Raw genomic sequence first — 16,990 nt, 5'->3', positions numbered from 1 at the left:
AACAAGAATAGACTGTCGAGTTTCAGATGAAAGTTCTGTTTTTCTGGCCATTTTGAGCGTTTAATTGACCCCACAAATGTGATGCTCCAGAAACTCAATCTGCTCAAAGGAAGGTCAGTTTTGTAGCTTCTGTAACGACCTAAACTGTTTTCAGATGTGTGAACATGATTGCACAAGGGTTTTCTAATCATCAATTAGCCTTCTGAGCCAATGAGCAAACACATTGTACCATTAGAACACTGGAGTGATAGTTGCTGGAAATGGGCCTCTATACACCTATGTAGATATTTCACCAAAAACCAGACATTTGCAGCTAGAATAGTCATTTACCACATTAGCAATGTATAGAGTGTATTTCTTCAAAGTTAAGACTAGTTTAAAGTTATCTTCATTGAAAAGTACAGTGCTTTTCCTTCAAAAATAAGGACATTTCAATGTGACCCCAAACTTTTGAACGGTAGTGTAGTTTTCCTCATTGAACGTCCAAAACCCCTTTTTTTCTCTCCACGCCCAGCTCCAGTTTTGTCGTTGGTCTTCCATAAGATTTAATCTTAAATTGCTGCTGTAGTGGTAGTTTAGTAAAACTATTTATTATAACTAAAAATTCCAAATCTCCACCCTCCATAACTGCACCAGCTAAAGTTGCTAACAGCTCCCGTTATTTCATCTGAATGACGTGATCGCATGCTGTGATTTGATTGGCGTCCCTTGGCATCATCCTGACTAATCATTGTTAGGCAGTGGCATGACAGTGGCCTCATCTGATTGGTTAATCATTTAATTTTTTTTCACAAAGGGATGCCAACTCTGCCTCCTCACGTAGTCAGACCATAGACTGTAAAAAGAGTCAGACTGAAGGCCAGTCTACGGTGGTGCAATATAGTGTTTCACCACACATCCAACGTAGCATTTAGAGGGGCGCTGTTTCACTTATTGTAAGATAGTGAGAAATGGGGAAGAAATGATCGCAAAAGCTTACAAGATTTATCGAAACTATAAACATTGTGTTTTTATTGAAATGATAAATAGAGTCTGATAAAAACAGGGGAAGCCTGGCTTCCCTTGGCTTCTGGGAGAAAACGCCACTGGTAATGAGTTATCTTTACTTTATAGATTTTACGGTAGAAAAAGTTTGTAAGCATCAGAAGTGCAGAAGTAAAAGCTTTATTGGAAATATGAAATGCAGCCAGTAATCAACAAATAATCCAACCTCTGTGGGTGTTTTTTCAAAATGTGTAAAAATATTGTCAAATACACAGTTACAGTGAAACAAAAAAATGCACAGAAGAGAAAGAAACAAAAATGCACAGTCCTGTTCTAATCCAAATGATCTTCCGCATTTGGCAACATGTTCTCGTCCACATCACATCTAATGTCATCTCTCGCTATGCGGATAGAAACACTTAACCTGGTTCAGCTACTCCTCCCCAGCTATTCTTCTCCCTTGACTAGACATTACTCTTTCTGTCTCTCCTCCTTTGTGTTGTCGTGTACCCACATTGGATAAACTCACTCCAGAAAGTCCCCTTTATACTGCATTGTGTATGTCATCAACACCTGTCTATGTCTCTGGTTGAGATTGGAATTAGCTGTGTTTGATCTATTTTAACCAAATTACAATAAATTAATTATTTCTCAATATTTCAATATATTAATTCAGAAATGCTTATCAGCTGTGTCAAGTTAGAATTTGAGCTGCTATTGTACTTACCACATGAACCCTGGCACCTATTTCCAGGAAAAATGCCTAAAATAACATACCCAAAATAAATCAGTAATAACTCCTCAACCATTAGGCCTAGATGCATAATTCTGGAAAGAAAAAATATATTTTAATGCATCTCTCTCTCTTGCGCCATAGTTACGCTGTCACTGTGGGAAACACTGTGTTTACAGACAATAATTGGGATTCATGTTGATGAATGTGGGTAGGAGAGTGAGTGTGAGCAAACATTCTCAATGTGACAACCCTTTCCATTATTTGGTGACTGGTAGGCTACCCTATCTGCCTTTTTGCTATTTTGGTTTTGAAGTAATATTTTCCACCGTGTTGTCCACCTTTAGATGGTCTGCATTACAACAACATGGGGCGCAGTGTCAAAGATGCGCTTTTTGTAATCGATTACATCCCCGATGTCTTCATTTCTGACATGTTGTGTGCAAACATTTGTAAATAAGACAAGAAACATCTATAATATTGGGTAAGCATGTACGTAAAGAAAAATCTAATATTTTAGAAGTGGGTTAATTGACAAAACAACATGAATTGAGTTAATGGTATGGTCTTTTGAAAATGTGACTACAGACTGGACAAAAGGCTGTTAGCGTTTGTAAAAAAAAACAAACTGTGGGCATGTCTTAGCAATCAAGAAAAACTCTAAATAAGCTATTATCAGAATCTGTTCGCAATGCACCCATTGATGTACAGACAACTATCAACAGATTACTTCGATACAGAAGAAAACATAAAATGTTATGATTCTCCGGTAGAAATTCTAGAGTTATACAGAGCCTTTTGGGGTCTGAGAGCAGATAGATAGATAGATAGATAGATAGATCCAAAATCTCGTAAAGACCCTCTGTACAGTTAACAAATTACAAAACAATAATACTCTGATAGTCTTACTACATTTTATTAGGAATTTAAATAGCTTTCATCGTACTGCTGAAAATTTCTCCACAATTATTTGCCCATGTAATAATTCCTTTCATTCAGTGGTGATGGGCAAAATATAGACAACAAAAATAACTCAAGACAACACAAAATATCCTCATAAGCAGATGACATATTGTTATATATGTTAAATCATTAACCCAAAAACCCAATTCAGTTTCACATAATAAGGATATTTTTTCTCTCTCTCTGGATGCTGTTGATTGAAAACATTAACAAATTTCAATCACTGTCAATGTTGATGAATGCATTGATTTCATCTTTTTTTTAAATGAAATATACGATTAGGGGCATTAACTGGAGAAGTCCTTCAAGTATGGATTTTCTATGCACTACTCTATGTGTGAAGGTAGGGCTTCTCAACCAGCACAGTAAACACATAGCTCACCACCACCGTGAGCACCAGGTGGCCAAGGAACAGGTACATCTAAAGAAGAGACATTTAATACAAGTTAAAAAGGGCATGGAGAAACACAGCCAATAAATGGTAACATCTAAAAATACCTTAGCATCAGGCTTGTTGAAACTGAATGAAATGTGCTGTCTGAAGTACTTACAAAGCTGATGCCTGTGTAGTGGATTGGGGTCTCTTGCAAGCCATTGTAGAGGATGATGAAGACAGGATGTGTCAGATAGCAGGCAAAACTAATGTTGGAAAGAGGAACCCAGACACCCAATGACAAGAGGCTCTTGATAAAACCTAGAGAAACAATGTGAGATAGTGAAGAACTTTTTAATATGTATTACGACTTTCATGTATGAAAGTCTAGCTTTTACTCATATGTCAATTAACAGGAAACTGGCAGACATGCTATTACTGCATTTGTATCCTTATTTGTTAAAGTTAGCAGTTAGCCTACGAAAGGGAATAGAGTAACAAGGTGATTTACAGTGGCTTCCACCAGGAGTCTGCCTCCAGAGACGAAGAAGACATAGCGGGTTCAGGAGAGGCGTCAAGCGGGAGAGGAGTGAAAAGGAGTTTGGGCATCAGAGAGGCAGCGACAGCATGTACAGAGAGTATTTTCACATCTAACTTTTTTGAATTAAGGGTTTATTTTGACTAGGGATGTCACAATACCAGAAATGTAGTAGTCCATACCAATACCAGTAAAATTCAACAATTCTCATTGCCAAATTTGATACCATGTTAAAAAACAAAACAAAAATTATAAATCCCATGTACTTCAACATAATCTCTACACACTTTAATAAATTATCAGGTAGGCCTATAGCTCAATAACTGTGAAAAAACAACAAAAACAGCAGAAACTGCGCACACACACACACACACACACACACACACACACACACAAATACCTCTACTCAAAGTGCAAGCAGCAGTTTGAATTTACTGACCATTATTCCGGAAATATTTATTTAATACGCAAACGACAGATGACACAGTCAGATCGGTAAGGACAGTAGCCTGCTACTGCGAGCTTTGTTTACATTACAGTAGACTTTAGTGTTTACCGATTGAAAATGGAACATAGTTGGCCAGGCAACACAGCAATGCCAGCTGTCTCAAACAAAAATAATGGTATCGCAACGTACCTAACCATTTACAATTCTTAACTGTTGTTCTTTTCAACGAGTTGAGTCAGAGCTGTCGCTGCAGCTACACTTAGTCAGCATCTATACGAGTTGGATCCCCGCTATTTATGATACCTATAAAAACAAGTATTTTTACAAGAATTTTGGTATTGACTTGGTACCAAAGTATTATACTCATGACACCCATAATTTCGACCAAACCACAGTTGTTGGAACAGTGGAAAGACTAACCAAGATGGTTTTGGTTAGGGCTGTCGCGATAACCTCAAAATTGAAATACCGCACTATTGGTCAAGCCTGCCGCAGAGGATGGCAAGCACTGCAACAACTCCAATGGTCATACTTTACACTTCAGTGCGTGTTAAAATAATAAATTATTGCTTCAAAAATTCCACAAGCCTAACGAGCTCTGTAATGGTTCAAGGATAGATCGCCATGGGCTGTACGTGACCCGATTTCGAAGCTGTAAGTGTTGCCGTGTTTTGTGTTGTTTTACAGTTTATTTTGAAAGTTAGCTAACTTGGCTTTAGCATATTGCGCTGCTAATGTGGCTAGCAGGCTCGGCGATGTTGGACTAATGTTGTACTAAGAGAAACTGATAACGGTAAGCTCACTAATTAACGAGCATGTGTTGGATGACTACTGTTTTTCATAGTGCTTTCTGTGGAAATTTAATTTAACGTTACTACATCGCAGGTGTTACAATTGAATGGAAGCCCATTCCGTTTCACAACAACAGTGAACAGGGAATTAGTTTGGTGACCGGCCAGTGCTAACTCATATGCATGCGAACTGTTACTTCTTTACTTCTGTTGAATGTTAAACTAAAATTCTGGCCATATCTTACACAATGCACATTCAAACCAAATTATTAAAGAGGTGGTATTATGTTTTTTGGCTTTTCCCCTCTCCTTTATTGAGTTATACACCTTTTTTGCGCATGTAATAGGTTTGCAAAGTTATCCTTGTTACACAGGGATGAAAGCTACATGCGCCTCATGTAACGCTCGGCTACTCCGACACGCCCTCAAAAACACTGAGCTGCAGCACACACCTCCTCTCTCTTCCAAACACTACCCTCCAGGGAGTCAATGGACATAAAGTTGTTACTGTGATGTAGAGACCGAGCTCAGTTAAAACTTTATGGATGAAAGATATATTTGTTACAGACTAATAACTCACCACTCTGAAACTGTTGCTCCAGTCTATGTTGCCAACCTGGTCGGCAACATGTACAGCTGAACTGAAGCTGTGTTTGCGTTGCGCTGACCTGCCCTTCTCTGCTTCTAATTGGCTAGTAGTCCTTAACTAGGAACTGCGCATGTGCAACTCCCAGCAAAGAGCATTTAGAGACAAGATGTATCACTCCATAGCTAAAACAAAGCCTTCAACACAGGGTGAAAAGAGGAGCTGAAAAAATTTGGTGTTTTTGAAAATTAAACCATGTAAACCTGTTCTGGTACAACCCCTATACAAGATTTTGAACCTGAAATTGAGCATAATATATAAGATGTACTTTGGGTTAAAAATGTATTCTAAAAAGTTTTGCATACTGATATTGCTATTATTATACATAACGGCAAGTTACTGTATTATAGTGTATTTATTCATTGACTAACATCAGAGTTTTGAATGCAGAAGAAACAAATAGTTGAAAATGTGTTGCTTATTTTAATTTGTTGTTTTTTTCCACCATGTGGTATCTGTTTACCTCCATAACCCTCCTCACAAGCCAGTATGATCCAGGTTACAGCCAGAGCCCAGAGCTGTCTGTGCAGTCCCTGGTAGAGGGCATGAGGCACTGATGGGTAGGCTGGGGTCTCCCTCAAGATGTATGCTAATCCAACCAACACAGCCATGAGTGACAAACAGCAGAACCAACCAAGTATTGCCTGCCACTGGAGCAACAGAAAGACACAATAAGCAGCTTGTATGTGTACATAGTCAGTTTGGCTCAATAATGTCACAGAAGAGCACGATGTATTTACATTTACTAAATGAATAAGGTGTGTCTAGTGAGTTTGGCAGTTTTGTCAACATTATCAGATGTTCTCACCTTTTGCTTTAAAAGCTGATTCTTCTTTGTCGCCAAATATATTCCAGTCAAGACCCCTATTAAAAATGGCCCATATCTTGTGTAGGGTTTCTTGTAGTAATACAAGACATAATTCTCAAATTGCCTGAAAATTAAAGAAATTTTTAATTTTTAGGAAACAACCGGAATGGCTAGCTGGCCTTTGCTCTATTTTATGTTGGATTTCACGTTATAAAAAATAAAACAAACACCTTATATTTCATGCATTTGGGTCCTAAGCTGTTTGCTACTATTATTACTACAGTAGATCACCATCACTAAGTCTTACAGTGTAGATGGATGAACGACTGGCAGCTGTAGAAGTGCAGTTATAACAGCACTGGTCACAGTGGTCATCAGCAGAAGACCTCCAGAAATAACTGCAAACACACCTCTGTTTCTGATAAACAAACAACAGGAAGATTATAGAAATAAAATTGTTATAATGTGAAATGGCCCCAGTGGTGGCCATGATTCAAAATGTATTTTTGACAAGGTAGAAATGAAAGTACGTACAGTCTGTAAAAATAGACCAACAAAGGAGTGGTGGCATAACACTGGAAGTCCAGAGATAGGTACCAAGTCCAAGGAATACACTGAGGAGGTAAATGTTAAGATATAGGTCAAATATGTCAAAATAAATTGAAGCTACTATGCAGCTCTTAGGTCTAAATTACCCCTTAAAACTTACTATCTTGTTGCTTGGGAGGACATTGCTTATCAACAGTAGGTTAGCCCACCAGTAAGTCTTACAATCCACCCCTGTATCTTTAAATGGGAACCAGTAGGGTCCCCACTGGACCAGAGAGATGAGGCCAGTGGTTAGACACACAAAAAACATATGCAGTGGTTGAATCCTGTAACAAAGGAAGCACAAGGAGAATTCACTTTAACATTAGTTGTAAATCACACATACAACGAAGAGCTCCTGAATACCTTTTTATTGCTATCACTTAATTTGGTGAAATGATCATCATGCATTACCTTATAATCCTCTTGAAGAGGTAGTTGGCCACCAAACTGGTGCTCAGGTTGTCTTCAGCTCTGTTGATGGAGCCCAGCAGAGACCTTGCACTAAGCAGACCCCTAGAACACAAAAGCTAGTGGCTATAACTGGCAACGTAAAACTCAAAATACAGTTGTTTTTTTTTACAGGCACACTATTTCAAACTTCATGCTGTGTCACTCTCACCCGAGCAGTAGAAAAGAGTCTACAGCCAGAAACACAGGTCCGCTGATGGTAAGCACATACAGAGGGCTGCTTTCAACTGTGTTCTTCCAGTTTTTGTAGTTATCTGTAATAGATGCAATACAGTGTAATATGTGATTAAGTGAATGTCTTGCAGATTGAGTGAGCAAGTGGCAGTGAGTCTTGTCATACCCAGGTTGTTTAATGTATACTCTGCAGAGTGTCCACAAATGATCCACAGCAGGCTGAGAACACGGATGCCATTCAGGCAGGAGTAGCCTCCTCCTGGGATGGATGAGGAGGTGCTAAAGATGCCCTGGGTGGTAGTTTGTAGAGAGAACACCTGCAGGTACCGGTACACACAGCTTCGAGAAAAGCACAGTGTCGTGTGCCTGGTGCAGTCTATGAGACAATATTCAATAATAATAAAGCAATGTCTGAATATAAAAACAATCTAAATCTTATTTTTGCAGAGTACAAGTTTCGTTGTTCGATATCTACTTATTATCATCCCTCTACAGATCTTCCAATGACAGCAGAACTGAATATTTTCTGTACATTTTGGGGAACATGTACTCACATATGATGGACATTATACTTACTATTACCTTTTTCCTCTGAAGTATTGCTATTAATTTTGCTACTGGAGGAGGCATTGGTCTTCAGGGTCCCATAAAGTTTGAGACCAGTGTTCAAAGACGGAGACTCTACTGTTGGGCTGACCTCTCTGTCCTGTTGCCACCTTATCATAGCTGTAAACAGAGTAGCCGCAAGAGGAATTGCTACCATGACACAACATACAAACCTGCAGGAGAAAAGGTATCTGTTTTAGGTCACAAGACTCACAAATATTACCTAAAAACAAGTCAAAAACAGTGAGTTTAGTTACAAGTAGGCTACACATGCATGTAAGACAGTAGAGAGGGTAAAATAATAGAAGTACAATCATATACTGACAGGCAGGTGAAATCTGATGCATCAGGGGCAATGGTGTCAGACAAACAGTGAGTCATGATCATCTCCTGAGTGGACTGATTGACCAGGATGGGAGGTAAAGGGGGGATGAGGGACGTCTGCCTAAACTGTAGTCTCCCTGTTAGAAAAGGTGAAACATAAGTTAAACAAAGTAGTATTGGAATGATACTGCAATGAGTCCAGAGAAAACAGATTTTCACTGACCGTACAGCACCAGCATTTGCACCTCCTCTTCTTCACAGGAGTCAGGAACACAAACACCCACAAAGTACTGGACTGTTCCCTACAGTAGTAAAAACACTTTGTTCAAAATCACCAACTATAACCAACTGCCAGGAAGACAATCAAATATTTTCTGGTTACCTGTCTAAGGAACACCTGGCAGTACTGTCCAGAGAAGGTAGGAGCATGGGCAGAGCGACACAGCTGCAGCAAGCCAGGCCGGTTGACATTACCTCCTTTAACATTGCTACCCATCTTTCCAAATGCATCATACACTGAAAATACACACACACACACACACACACACACCAAACAGCAATGCAACTTAGACTTGCAAAGAACACAACATAGTTCCTTTGAATAAAAAGAGAGCCTGAATTTATATAATAAAACCTGTACAATGTAATATTTATAATTGGTTGTGATTGCACAATATAGGTTTTTATCTGCTTCCCAAGAATAATGATTTGGTGACTCTTTAAAGGATTCTAAAACCTATTTAAAATCCAAACAGATATTAATAGCATATATTTCCTATTTAAGCCCGTAAGTGGGACATGGCTAGTTATTTTTGACGGTAAAATACTGATATATTGCAGTACAAGTCATGATTAATAGATGGCCTTTCTGGTTAAATTAGCACTTAGTTTTATAGTGAACAGTTGGCTAGTGTGGCCTCTATCTAGTGACTTTACAACTAACCGTAACACAGTAAGAAATGCCTTTCAAAGGTCAGCAACACTTACTGGAAACAGCATATTCCTTCGGCCAGTCCTGGTTAATTTCCCTGAGGAACCTGTTGGTATCGTTCATACATCTTTGAGACACATTCAAGGCCTGCGTATTTTCCACACTGCACCCTGCAAACAGAGGGAATGCCACCAAATTGCTGACATGCACTGGTCAAAACTGAAGTCACATTATCAAAAATCTTCTCACAGTCAACGAAACAGTATTTGGGCAAAATTGTGAATAACTTTTCATTGCTTTCAAATAAAATGCATTCAATGACCACTTTCTCCAAAATCCATGAACTCTTTTCTCATTCTTACTCCACAACCTGCAAAACACTATATACTTGCTGCACATTTTTCAAATGCTAACACACTGTGTTCAACAGTTAAAAACACATTCAAAACTTAATTATGGCAACTGTCTTGCATTTCAGCAGACTGAAATGATTGAAAAACCTTAGCAGTATATTTACGTACATTTTATGTTTGTTTTCTATGTGCATAGACAACTGTGTGTAGTGGTCATTGTGTCTCAAGTACCAGTGTTACAGTGTTACTGTGTGTAAAAAATGTAGAAAAACTGTATTGCGACACTTTCATTTTAGTAATTTGTTTTTTGTTTCAAGCTTTTTTTCACAAGTAAATTACTATTTTCAAAGAAATACAAAATAAAACTGTAATGGATATTTACAGTTTTTTTTCTGTCGCTATGGAACTGTTCACACAACTATGTGGTAATATTTCACCACTCTTAGTACGTTCATAATACATTATGTTCATACAAAGTAAAAGCAGAATGTTTGTTGAGATTTTCTTCTCTGTTGTTAAAACACCTTTTACTATCATTATGCTCATCGTTCCTAATTGATCATCACTGAAACAATTGCTTACAGTAATATACATGTCTGTTTCATTTGCCTGATATAGTCAGATTCAAAGTCACCACCCTAGGTGTGAGATTTTCCCTGAATGTGACATCAGTGGGATTGAAACTTACAACCTTAGTGCAATTAGCTTAGTGCTTTATGTAACAAACAGAGCCACAAAGGACCACTGCAACAATTACAGTATGTACAATACAGTACTGTAAAATACATTCCATGATTACCATCCATAATTACATTGCTAATTTCACGTGGTGGTAAACTCAATTGGTAACCACATACTGTAAAAGGGGGTGTGGACACTTTCACATGTCCTTTCAACATGGAGCAGCAAAGACAGCAAGGCAGTGGAATTGATCAGAGAGCTTGTGGACAGGCTTAGAGTTACATTTGAATAGACAAACCTATCTGTTGCAGTAGAGTAAAATAAAATAAAAGTTTGTTTCTTGCATCAGTGATTGTAGAGGATGTCTTCATTGATCACAACTTGTACAATAGGATAGATATTATGGAAATGATAGATTCTGTAAATGTTGGATAATGTAAATATATTGCTTAATGTGAAAATCTGTCTTTTACAGTATACTGTAGCATACTTCTTTCAGCACTTCTAAGGTGATTTGAAACATGTATCTTGCATTGTTTGTTATTAGATTCACTGATAGACTAAATGACTAAATGACATTATGTAGTGTTTTGGTGATTAAACCATATGTTCTCGTGACATTTCATGAGAAACTTGTAATTTGAATCAATCGTTGTGTGGTTTGAATGAGTGACTGGCTGTGTTACAAGTCTGATGAGTTTGGAGTTTTGTACTAAGAGTTGTGAAATTTTATCACATACTTGCGATAATAGTAGCCTACCAAAGCAATAAAAAAAAAACTGTAAGCAAATTTCTGATTCATTCTTGTTACATATACTTAAGTACAGTCACTAAAGTGAAAATATTTTATTCTTATTCTATAATGAAATACTAATTTATGTGAATAATCATTCAAACTTTTAAGATAAAAGTTCATAATTTACAGTTTTTTTTAGCGCTACATGCATGACAAAACTTTATTGCAAACAGCAATGCCATACACACAGAAAAGTGTCCTCAAGTGATTTTCATTTTTACTATGAGTGCGTATTTGCTGCTTTGTGTGCTTACTCAAAGACATTTGAGTCCTACTGTATTGTTGCAAAAAGACAATTTTTAAAAGAGTTTGAAGAGCCTTTCAAGAATTATTTGCTTTTGCAAGAGATGTATTGTATTGATGTGTTTTGTTTTTTTGTTGAAAGGTTTTGCAATTAGTGTGTAGAGTTTTGCAAAAATAGCCAATAGTTTCAAAAATTGTACCTAAGCAATCAGAAAAACCTGCAATACAGTATGAGAAAACCTTTCAAAGGTCAGAAACACTTACTTTGTTCCTTCGGCATGTCCTGGTTATTTTCCCAGCGGAGGGTGTGAGTATCCTCCGTACATCCTTGAGACACAGTCAAGGCCTGCGTATTTTCCAGCGCCACACTACACCCTGCAAACAGAAGGAACGCCACCCAACCCAGAGACATTTTTTGGACTGACTGCATCTTTTTAGTGAAGTTTGTTAGACCTAGTATAAGTATTTCTGATGTCACCACCAAACTAACATTTGTTTATCAGATGTCTATTGGAATAGGCTATTTTGACCAAATACTAAGGCCTTCAACACAATTTGGGGGATTAGCAGAATTAGCACCATGCTCTAGGCTACTTGAAAGCTGCCTGTAAGCTACATCTCTGTGGTTTAGTGTTGACAAACCAACCTGTCCTCCTACCTAAACAACACAATAGGTAGATTGTCAATGCCTCCCAGTGACAGGTGACTGGACTTTAAAGCTACAGTGTTCCTGTTGCAATCAAAGTCTCTGTCCTTAACCTTTTGTGTAACGTGTCACTAAGCGCTGTTCTAACCACATTCCTTAATGTCATTTCACTTTCACTGATGATGTTAATGTTGAATGCAATGTGTAGATGGGCAGGTAGGATCTTAAAATGAACACTGCGGCTGGGTGAAATAGGGTGACGCAATTCCCCATTAAGAGAGATGCTGTGCGCAATTACACACGAGGCATAGCAACATAAATGAATATTTAAATCTCTCGACACGCCAACGGGATCAGTCAGTATCTAATGTCAATCTTCTTCAACACATCCAAAAGGTCTCACACACAGTCCAGATTCATACAGTGAAACTGTTTGGAGTAAAGCAGCCGTCCTCCTGATAAATCCTGCGCTCCTTCAAAGCATCGAAACGTTTCAGATGCTAATAGTTCTGTTTCTTCTGGAGAGTTTCCTCTGTCTGTCCTGTCAAATTTATTACTGTTTTTTTGTTTTGTTACACGATATTTGCTGTGACATAGTGCGCGCATGGATACGCTTAATAAAGTAAATCACATCACACATCAAGACAAGACACAATAAAGAAATCTCCTGGAAAGCTAAATTGACCGGTGGAGGTGGGGTAAAATGTCCATGCAAGTGCTGGTGTCTAAATCTGAGAAAATAATTAGTTTGGTAGGGGGCGTGTGGATGATTTATGCGTAGCCTACATGAGTATTCAGATAATTGCCGAGCCGTTCCTTGCATCACACGAAATTCAGCGTCTATGATCTTGACAAAACAAGGGCAATCAGCTGTTGACGTCAAATTATTAGGCTGTAATATCAACAAGAGCATTCAGCACTGATCTGCTGTATTTCACAGCGCCCATTATGTAGTCTGCACATGTCGGCAGAGTCCTGTAATGACAGTTGCAATTGGGGCTATATGAGATAAATGTAACTGTGTCATTTCTTACAGGGACTGATGATTAAACGCTCATCTCATCAAGATGAGGGCTGAAATAATCTCCTGTTTACAGACAAAGGGCGCACCTCCCAAAAAGGTTACTGGATTTCTGTGTAGTGAATGATAGTAGGATACTGTAATCTGTGACAGTTTTCAACATACGCTATAATGTTTATTGCAACTTCCAGATGTTTCTACATGTCATAAGGTTGACATACTGTACATGTTTCTGGATCGTAAAGATACAGTATGATCTGTAGCCTTTATGTATTATTGCTGACAGCCGGTCTGCTCATCTGACAAAGATCACAGCAACAGGCTGAAATAATGTACAGATGATTCAACTGTGCAAAATGTCATATTTTTTTTATTTCGCTTTAAAATGACGGTTCCGAGGCAAGGACATCTCATTTCGTTAAATGCCTTTTTCCTCGACTCCTCTCTCCTTGCCTCCTCGACACCTCTGCTCGCATCTTGAGTAGGAGGGACTAAGATGCGAAGCGAGTAGTCGAGAAGGTACAAACTGAAATGAGAAAGGCCAAAAGTGGCTGTGAAGATGTGGACAGTATGGCTTCTCCATTTTGCAGAGAGAAATGGAGGGAGGGTAGCTATGTTTACTATAAAGATTAACTTGATAGCTAGCGTTTACCATTTCGTTCAGGGATTGTGAGAAAAAAGGCACTGATCATGGGGAATCGACTCGTGGCTCTGCTTCAACTGTGCGACACCCTGACGACGGTCAACCAAAATTTCTGACATGTAAGATATTTATCCGACCGTCCAATGTCTGACAGGGAGCACTTGGTGGGGCCTTACTTCCCCTTGTACACTGCACGGTAAATTAGAGTCAGAAATGGGCTCAAAACGTACAGTGTATGCCCAAAAAGGAATAAAAAGAGATTCTGCGGAAAGATTGTTGATATTTGAACTCAACTGCCAAACAGATACACCCCTCCATTCAGTGCTCCGCCAGTTCATGGACGTGCATTGCCAAAGTTACAAGTTCTACTCTCCCTGCTGTTTTATGGGTGAATCCACAGTGTCTGCTGGCCGAGGGCCAGTTAGCCTCAATAAGGTGGCATGTTTTTAGCAGTACTGTAGAAAGTGTGACAACAAGTCTGTCAATATTTATGTGACTAAGCGACTTTTACTTTGCATGTACACAAAGACTAGAGTGTCACATATACGGCATACCTTTTTGTTTAATTAAATCGTAACCTTTTGTGGTTATGTAATTACACAGGGTGACATCACGATTGCAATTGTGGTTAAATTTATTGAGCCCTAATTTAAATATGAATTGAATCATCAAACGAACGACATGCAAGTACATAAACACAGCCTTCAACACAACAAATTCGACCCCTCCTTTGAAGTATTTATGAAGGAGGGGTCGAGAGTAGAAGGAATGAAGGAGGTTGTTTAGGATTTTGGTGGCTGGAGCGGCGAGGACCCCGGGGGTTGGGATTGAGAGTGGGGGCTCATCTCGATAAGTTGCTTGCTTATCATCCCCCAAAATGAGTTACTGGACTAAACGGAGATGGGCTCTTTGAACGTCGCTGAGGTTGTTGTGGACATAGCTAAGGTAGGCATGGGAATATCAATGGATGGACCAAGGATTTTGATGATGTGGTCTGGGGGCCCTTGGCTGCAGGTGGAGGTATTGTTGTAATTAAGACAACCCAAACCGAGACCAAGTCAAGACCAAGACCAGAGTTTATCGAGACAGGGACAAGACCATTTTAGGGGCTGAGACCAAGTTGAGACCAAGACCGAGGGAGGGCGAGACCGAGTCAAGACCAACACCAGTGCCCCACATTACATCACCCACAATAAAATGTGGAACGAGATAAAATGTACTTCTCAAATTGATCTGAAAGATCCACATTCCCATTAAAACACCCACATACAAACACTAAGAGCTAAAAAATCAACATAAGCATCTTTATTCAATACTCCTTTTCCATGTTTACCATTATGTGAAGGGGGGACAGACGTTAACAGTAACAACTCATTTTTACTTAGCGTTATTGGTTGCATTTGAAACAAAATGTTTTTCATCCAATCAAAGTTAAGATGTTAACAAATAAATCAGACAATGCAAAAGCAATTTATTGATATTCCCAAAGTTATGGTTTTGAAATAATAGTCCTCAATGTCTGAGACCGAGACAAGACCGAGTACAAATGCAGTTGAGTCCGAGACGAGACCAAGACCATCAAAAAGTGATCTTAAGACCGGTATCGAGTACTACAACACAAGGTGGGGGAAACAGCTGACAGTAGTATAATTAGTAGCTACACTAGATTTAGATAGAATTCCGAGCAAGAAACCAAAGAATGCAAGGAGAAACATGGCTTTGAGGGTTGAATCGACAGAGGGAGATAAGTATCCTGCGCAGAGAGCTTGGATGCAACAAGCGAGGAGGTCCGATTTCAGGGGTAATGGTTTTGGAGTGAGCTGAGGTTTTGTTTTTTGAAGACCTTTGATTAGCATGAGGACGTGGGGGTGAGTGATGAAAGGAGCAGGTGGAGCAACACCACAACATTTCACCAAATTTGCAATTCAGGTTCGGTTATGTGGTCATCATAAAAGAAAGAGATGCTGTTCCAATAAGAAAGGAAGTTGTGCCACAATCTCAGCTCTATTTTAGAATCGTCGGCCAGTACAGCATGATCACAAAGGGACAGAACTGCAGTGGTGAGGGACAGTAAGTGGGAGAGGAAGGATTGGCCTTGTGGGATGATTTGGATGGCGAAATTTTGATCTCCAACAAGGGAGAAAAGCTGGCACTTGGTACATTGGTGGGCAAAGAGGTAGTTTAAGATGCACAATGTTGGAGCCTAGGCAAGATTTTTAATTGGCGACCCCCATTATTTTCAACGGTGGAGGGGACAAAAATAAAGAGGAGAGTCTGGGGGTCCTCCCCAGAAAAGACTTAATTTCCTGCATTCTGGTGAAAATTTCTGCACCAATTTATGGTGGAAATGTCTTTATCTATAGAAAGGGAAACAATATTCAGGTAGCAGGGGACAATTGACCCTTCGCTAAGCCATGCCCCAAATACACAGCAGGCCAATCACAGCGCAGTATAGGACTCACTCTAACTGTGGTCCAACACTTTCATGGATGCGCTCTAATGCAAACAGAGTCATTTTCTAGCTTTCTTCTGTTGTATTTTTCCAAGATATGATTGATAGGGGAAGTATGATTTTCTCTCTTTCCAAAACCTAAAATAAATCCAGAAAAATGGCGGCTGTGGGTTGTTCCTAATATGATGTTAGTTAGCTAATGCTAGCTAACTTCCTACTGAATGTAACGTAATAAATCCCAACTGTTCTGCTTTTTAATGATTGTAATAATGAACAGAGGCCTACCCAGCTTTAGTGTTGATCCTTAACATTGTTGTTGTCTCAGTCATCGAGGGATGCAGTGGTTCACTTGTACTATGTGATCGGTAGGCTTCAGCTTCTATTTTTCATTTTTTTCACGTCCGCTTGAGTCAATTTGACAGCCCGAATACCACCTTCAAATGTTTAATGCAACGGCAAAACTGTCTGGTTCTTTCTGAGAAAGCTTTTTCCAAAAAATGTGACAATATTTCTCAGGGGAGTGCAGTAATAGACAGTGGCAGCGCCAACAGTTTGTTGGACTTAGCAACAGTAACTTAGCGAAGGGTCAATTCTAAATAAAAAATAAAAATAGAATATAAAGCTGTAAGGCTTTCAGGCATTCTGTAGCTATTGTAGTAATTTGTCTTCTCCTGTAGATTGACTTTTTAAAATTGTTTTCTCTTTAAATGTGATTTTGGCACATTTTCACCTCAATGATAAATTAATTCATTTTAATTCAGTTACTCTTCACTTTAA

The 16,990-nt window shown here is 38.9% G+C and overlaps 1 protein-coding gene across 3 annotated transcripts; it reads right to left on the bottom strand.

The window, feature by feature from the left end:
* Positions 1-2,641: 2,641 nt before the first annotated feature.
* LOC123982032 (O-acyltransferase like protein-like) lies at positions 2,642-16,665 on the bottom strand. Of its 3 annotated transcripts, XM_046067361.1 has the most exons (18): positions 16,499-16,665; positions 11,716-11,826; positions 9,435-9,548; positions 8,830-8,963; positions 8,671-8,749; positions 8,449-8,584; positions 8,094-8,296; positions 7,684-7,893; positions 7,495-7,597; positions 7,287-7,388; positions 6,994-7,159; positions 6,819-6,898; positions 6,592-6,702; positions 6,285-6,408; positions 5,940-6,126; positions 3,232-3,374; positions 2,973-3,101; positions 2,642-2,870 (listed from the first exon to the last, which is right to left on the bottom strand). In XM_046067361.1, the coding sequence occupies exons 2-17, from the start codon at positions 11,729-11,731 to the stop codon at positions 3,012-3,014; spliced, it is 1,998 nt and encodes a 665-aa protein (XP_045923317.1). In that variant the 5' UTR covers positions 11,732-11,826; positions 16,499-16,665; the 3' UTR covers positions 2,642-2,870; positions 2,973-3,011. The 3 variants fall into 3 exon arrangements, with proteins under 3 accessions (XP_045923317.1, XP_045923316.1, XP_045923318.1); XM_046067360.1 differs by having other exon boundaries at positions 2,642-3,101; XM_046067362.1 differs by having other exon boundaries at positions 2,642-3,101; positions 8,100-8,296.
* Positions 16,666-16,990: the final 325 nt, after the last annotated feature.

Source organism: Micropterus dolomieu, linkage group LG13 (genome assembly GCF_021292245.1).
Source record: "Micropterus dolomieu isolate WLL.071019.BEF.003 ecotype Adirondacks linkage group LG13, ASM2129224v1, whole genome shotgun sequence".
In the NCBI taxonomy this organism is placed as follows: domain Eukaryota; kingdom Metazoa; phylum Chordata; class Actinopteri; order Centrarchiformes; family Centrarchidae; genus Micropterus; species Micropterus dolomieu.
Note: the sequence above shows the minus strand (reverse complement) of the source record. Positions and strands in the feature narration are given on the sequence as shown.

Excerpts from the sequence above, each read along its gene's own strand:
- LOC123982032 (XM_046067360.1), bottom strand. Across the intron at positions 8,297-8,448 it reads GCATCAGATTTCACCTGCCT|GTTTGTATGTTGTGTCATGG; the intron begins GTCAGTATATGA and ends TTTCTCCTGCAG. Across the intron at positions 7,598-7,683 it reads GTATACATTAAACAACCTGG|ATAACTACAAAAACTGGAAG; the intron begins GTATGACAAGAC and ends CATCTATTACAG.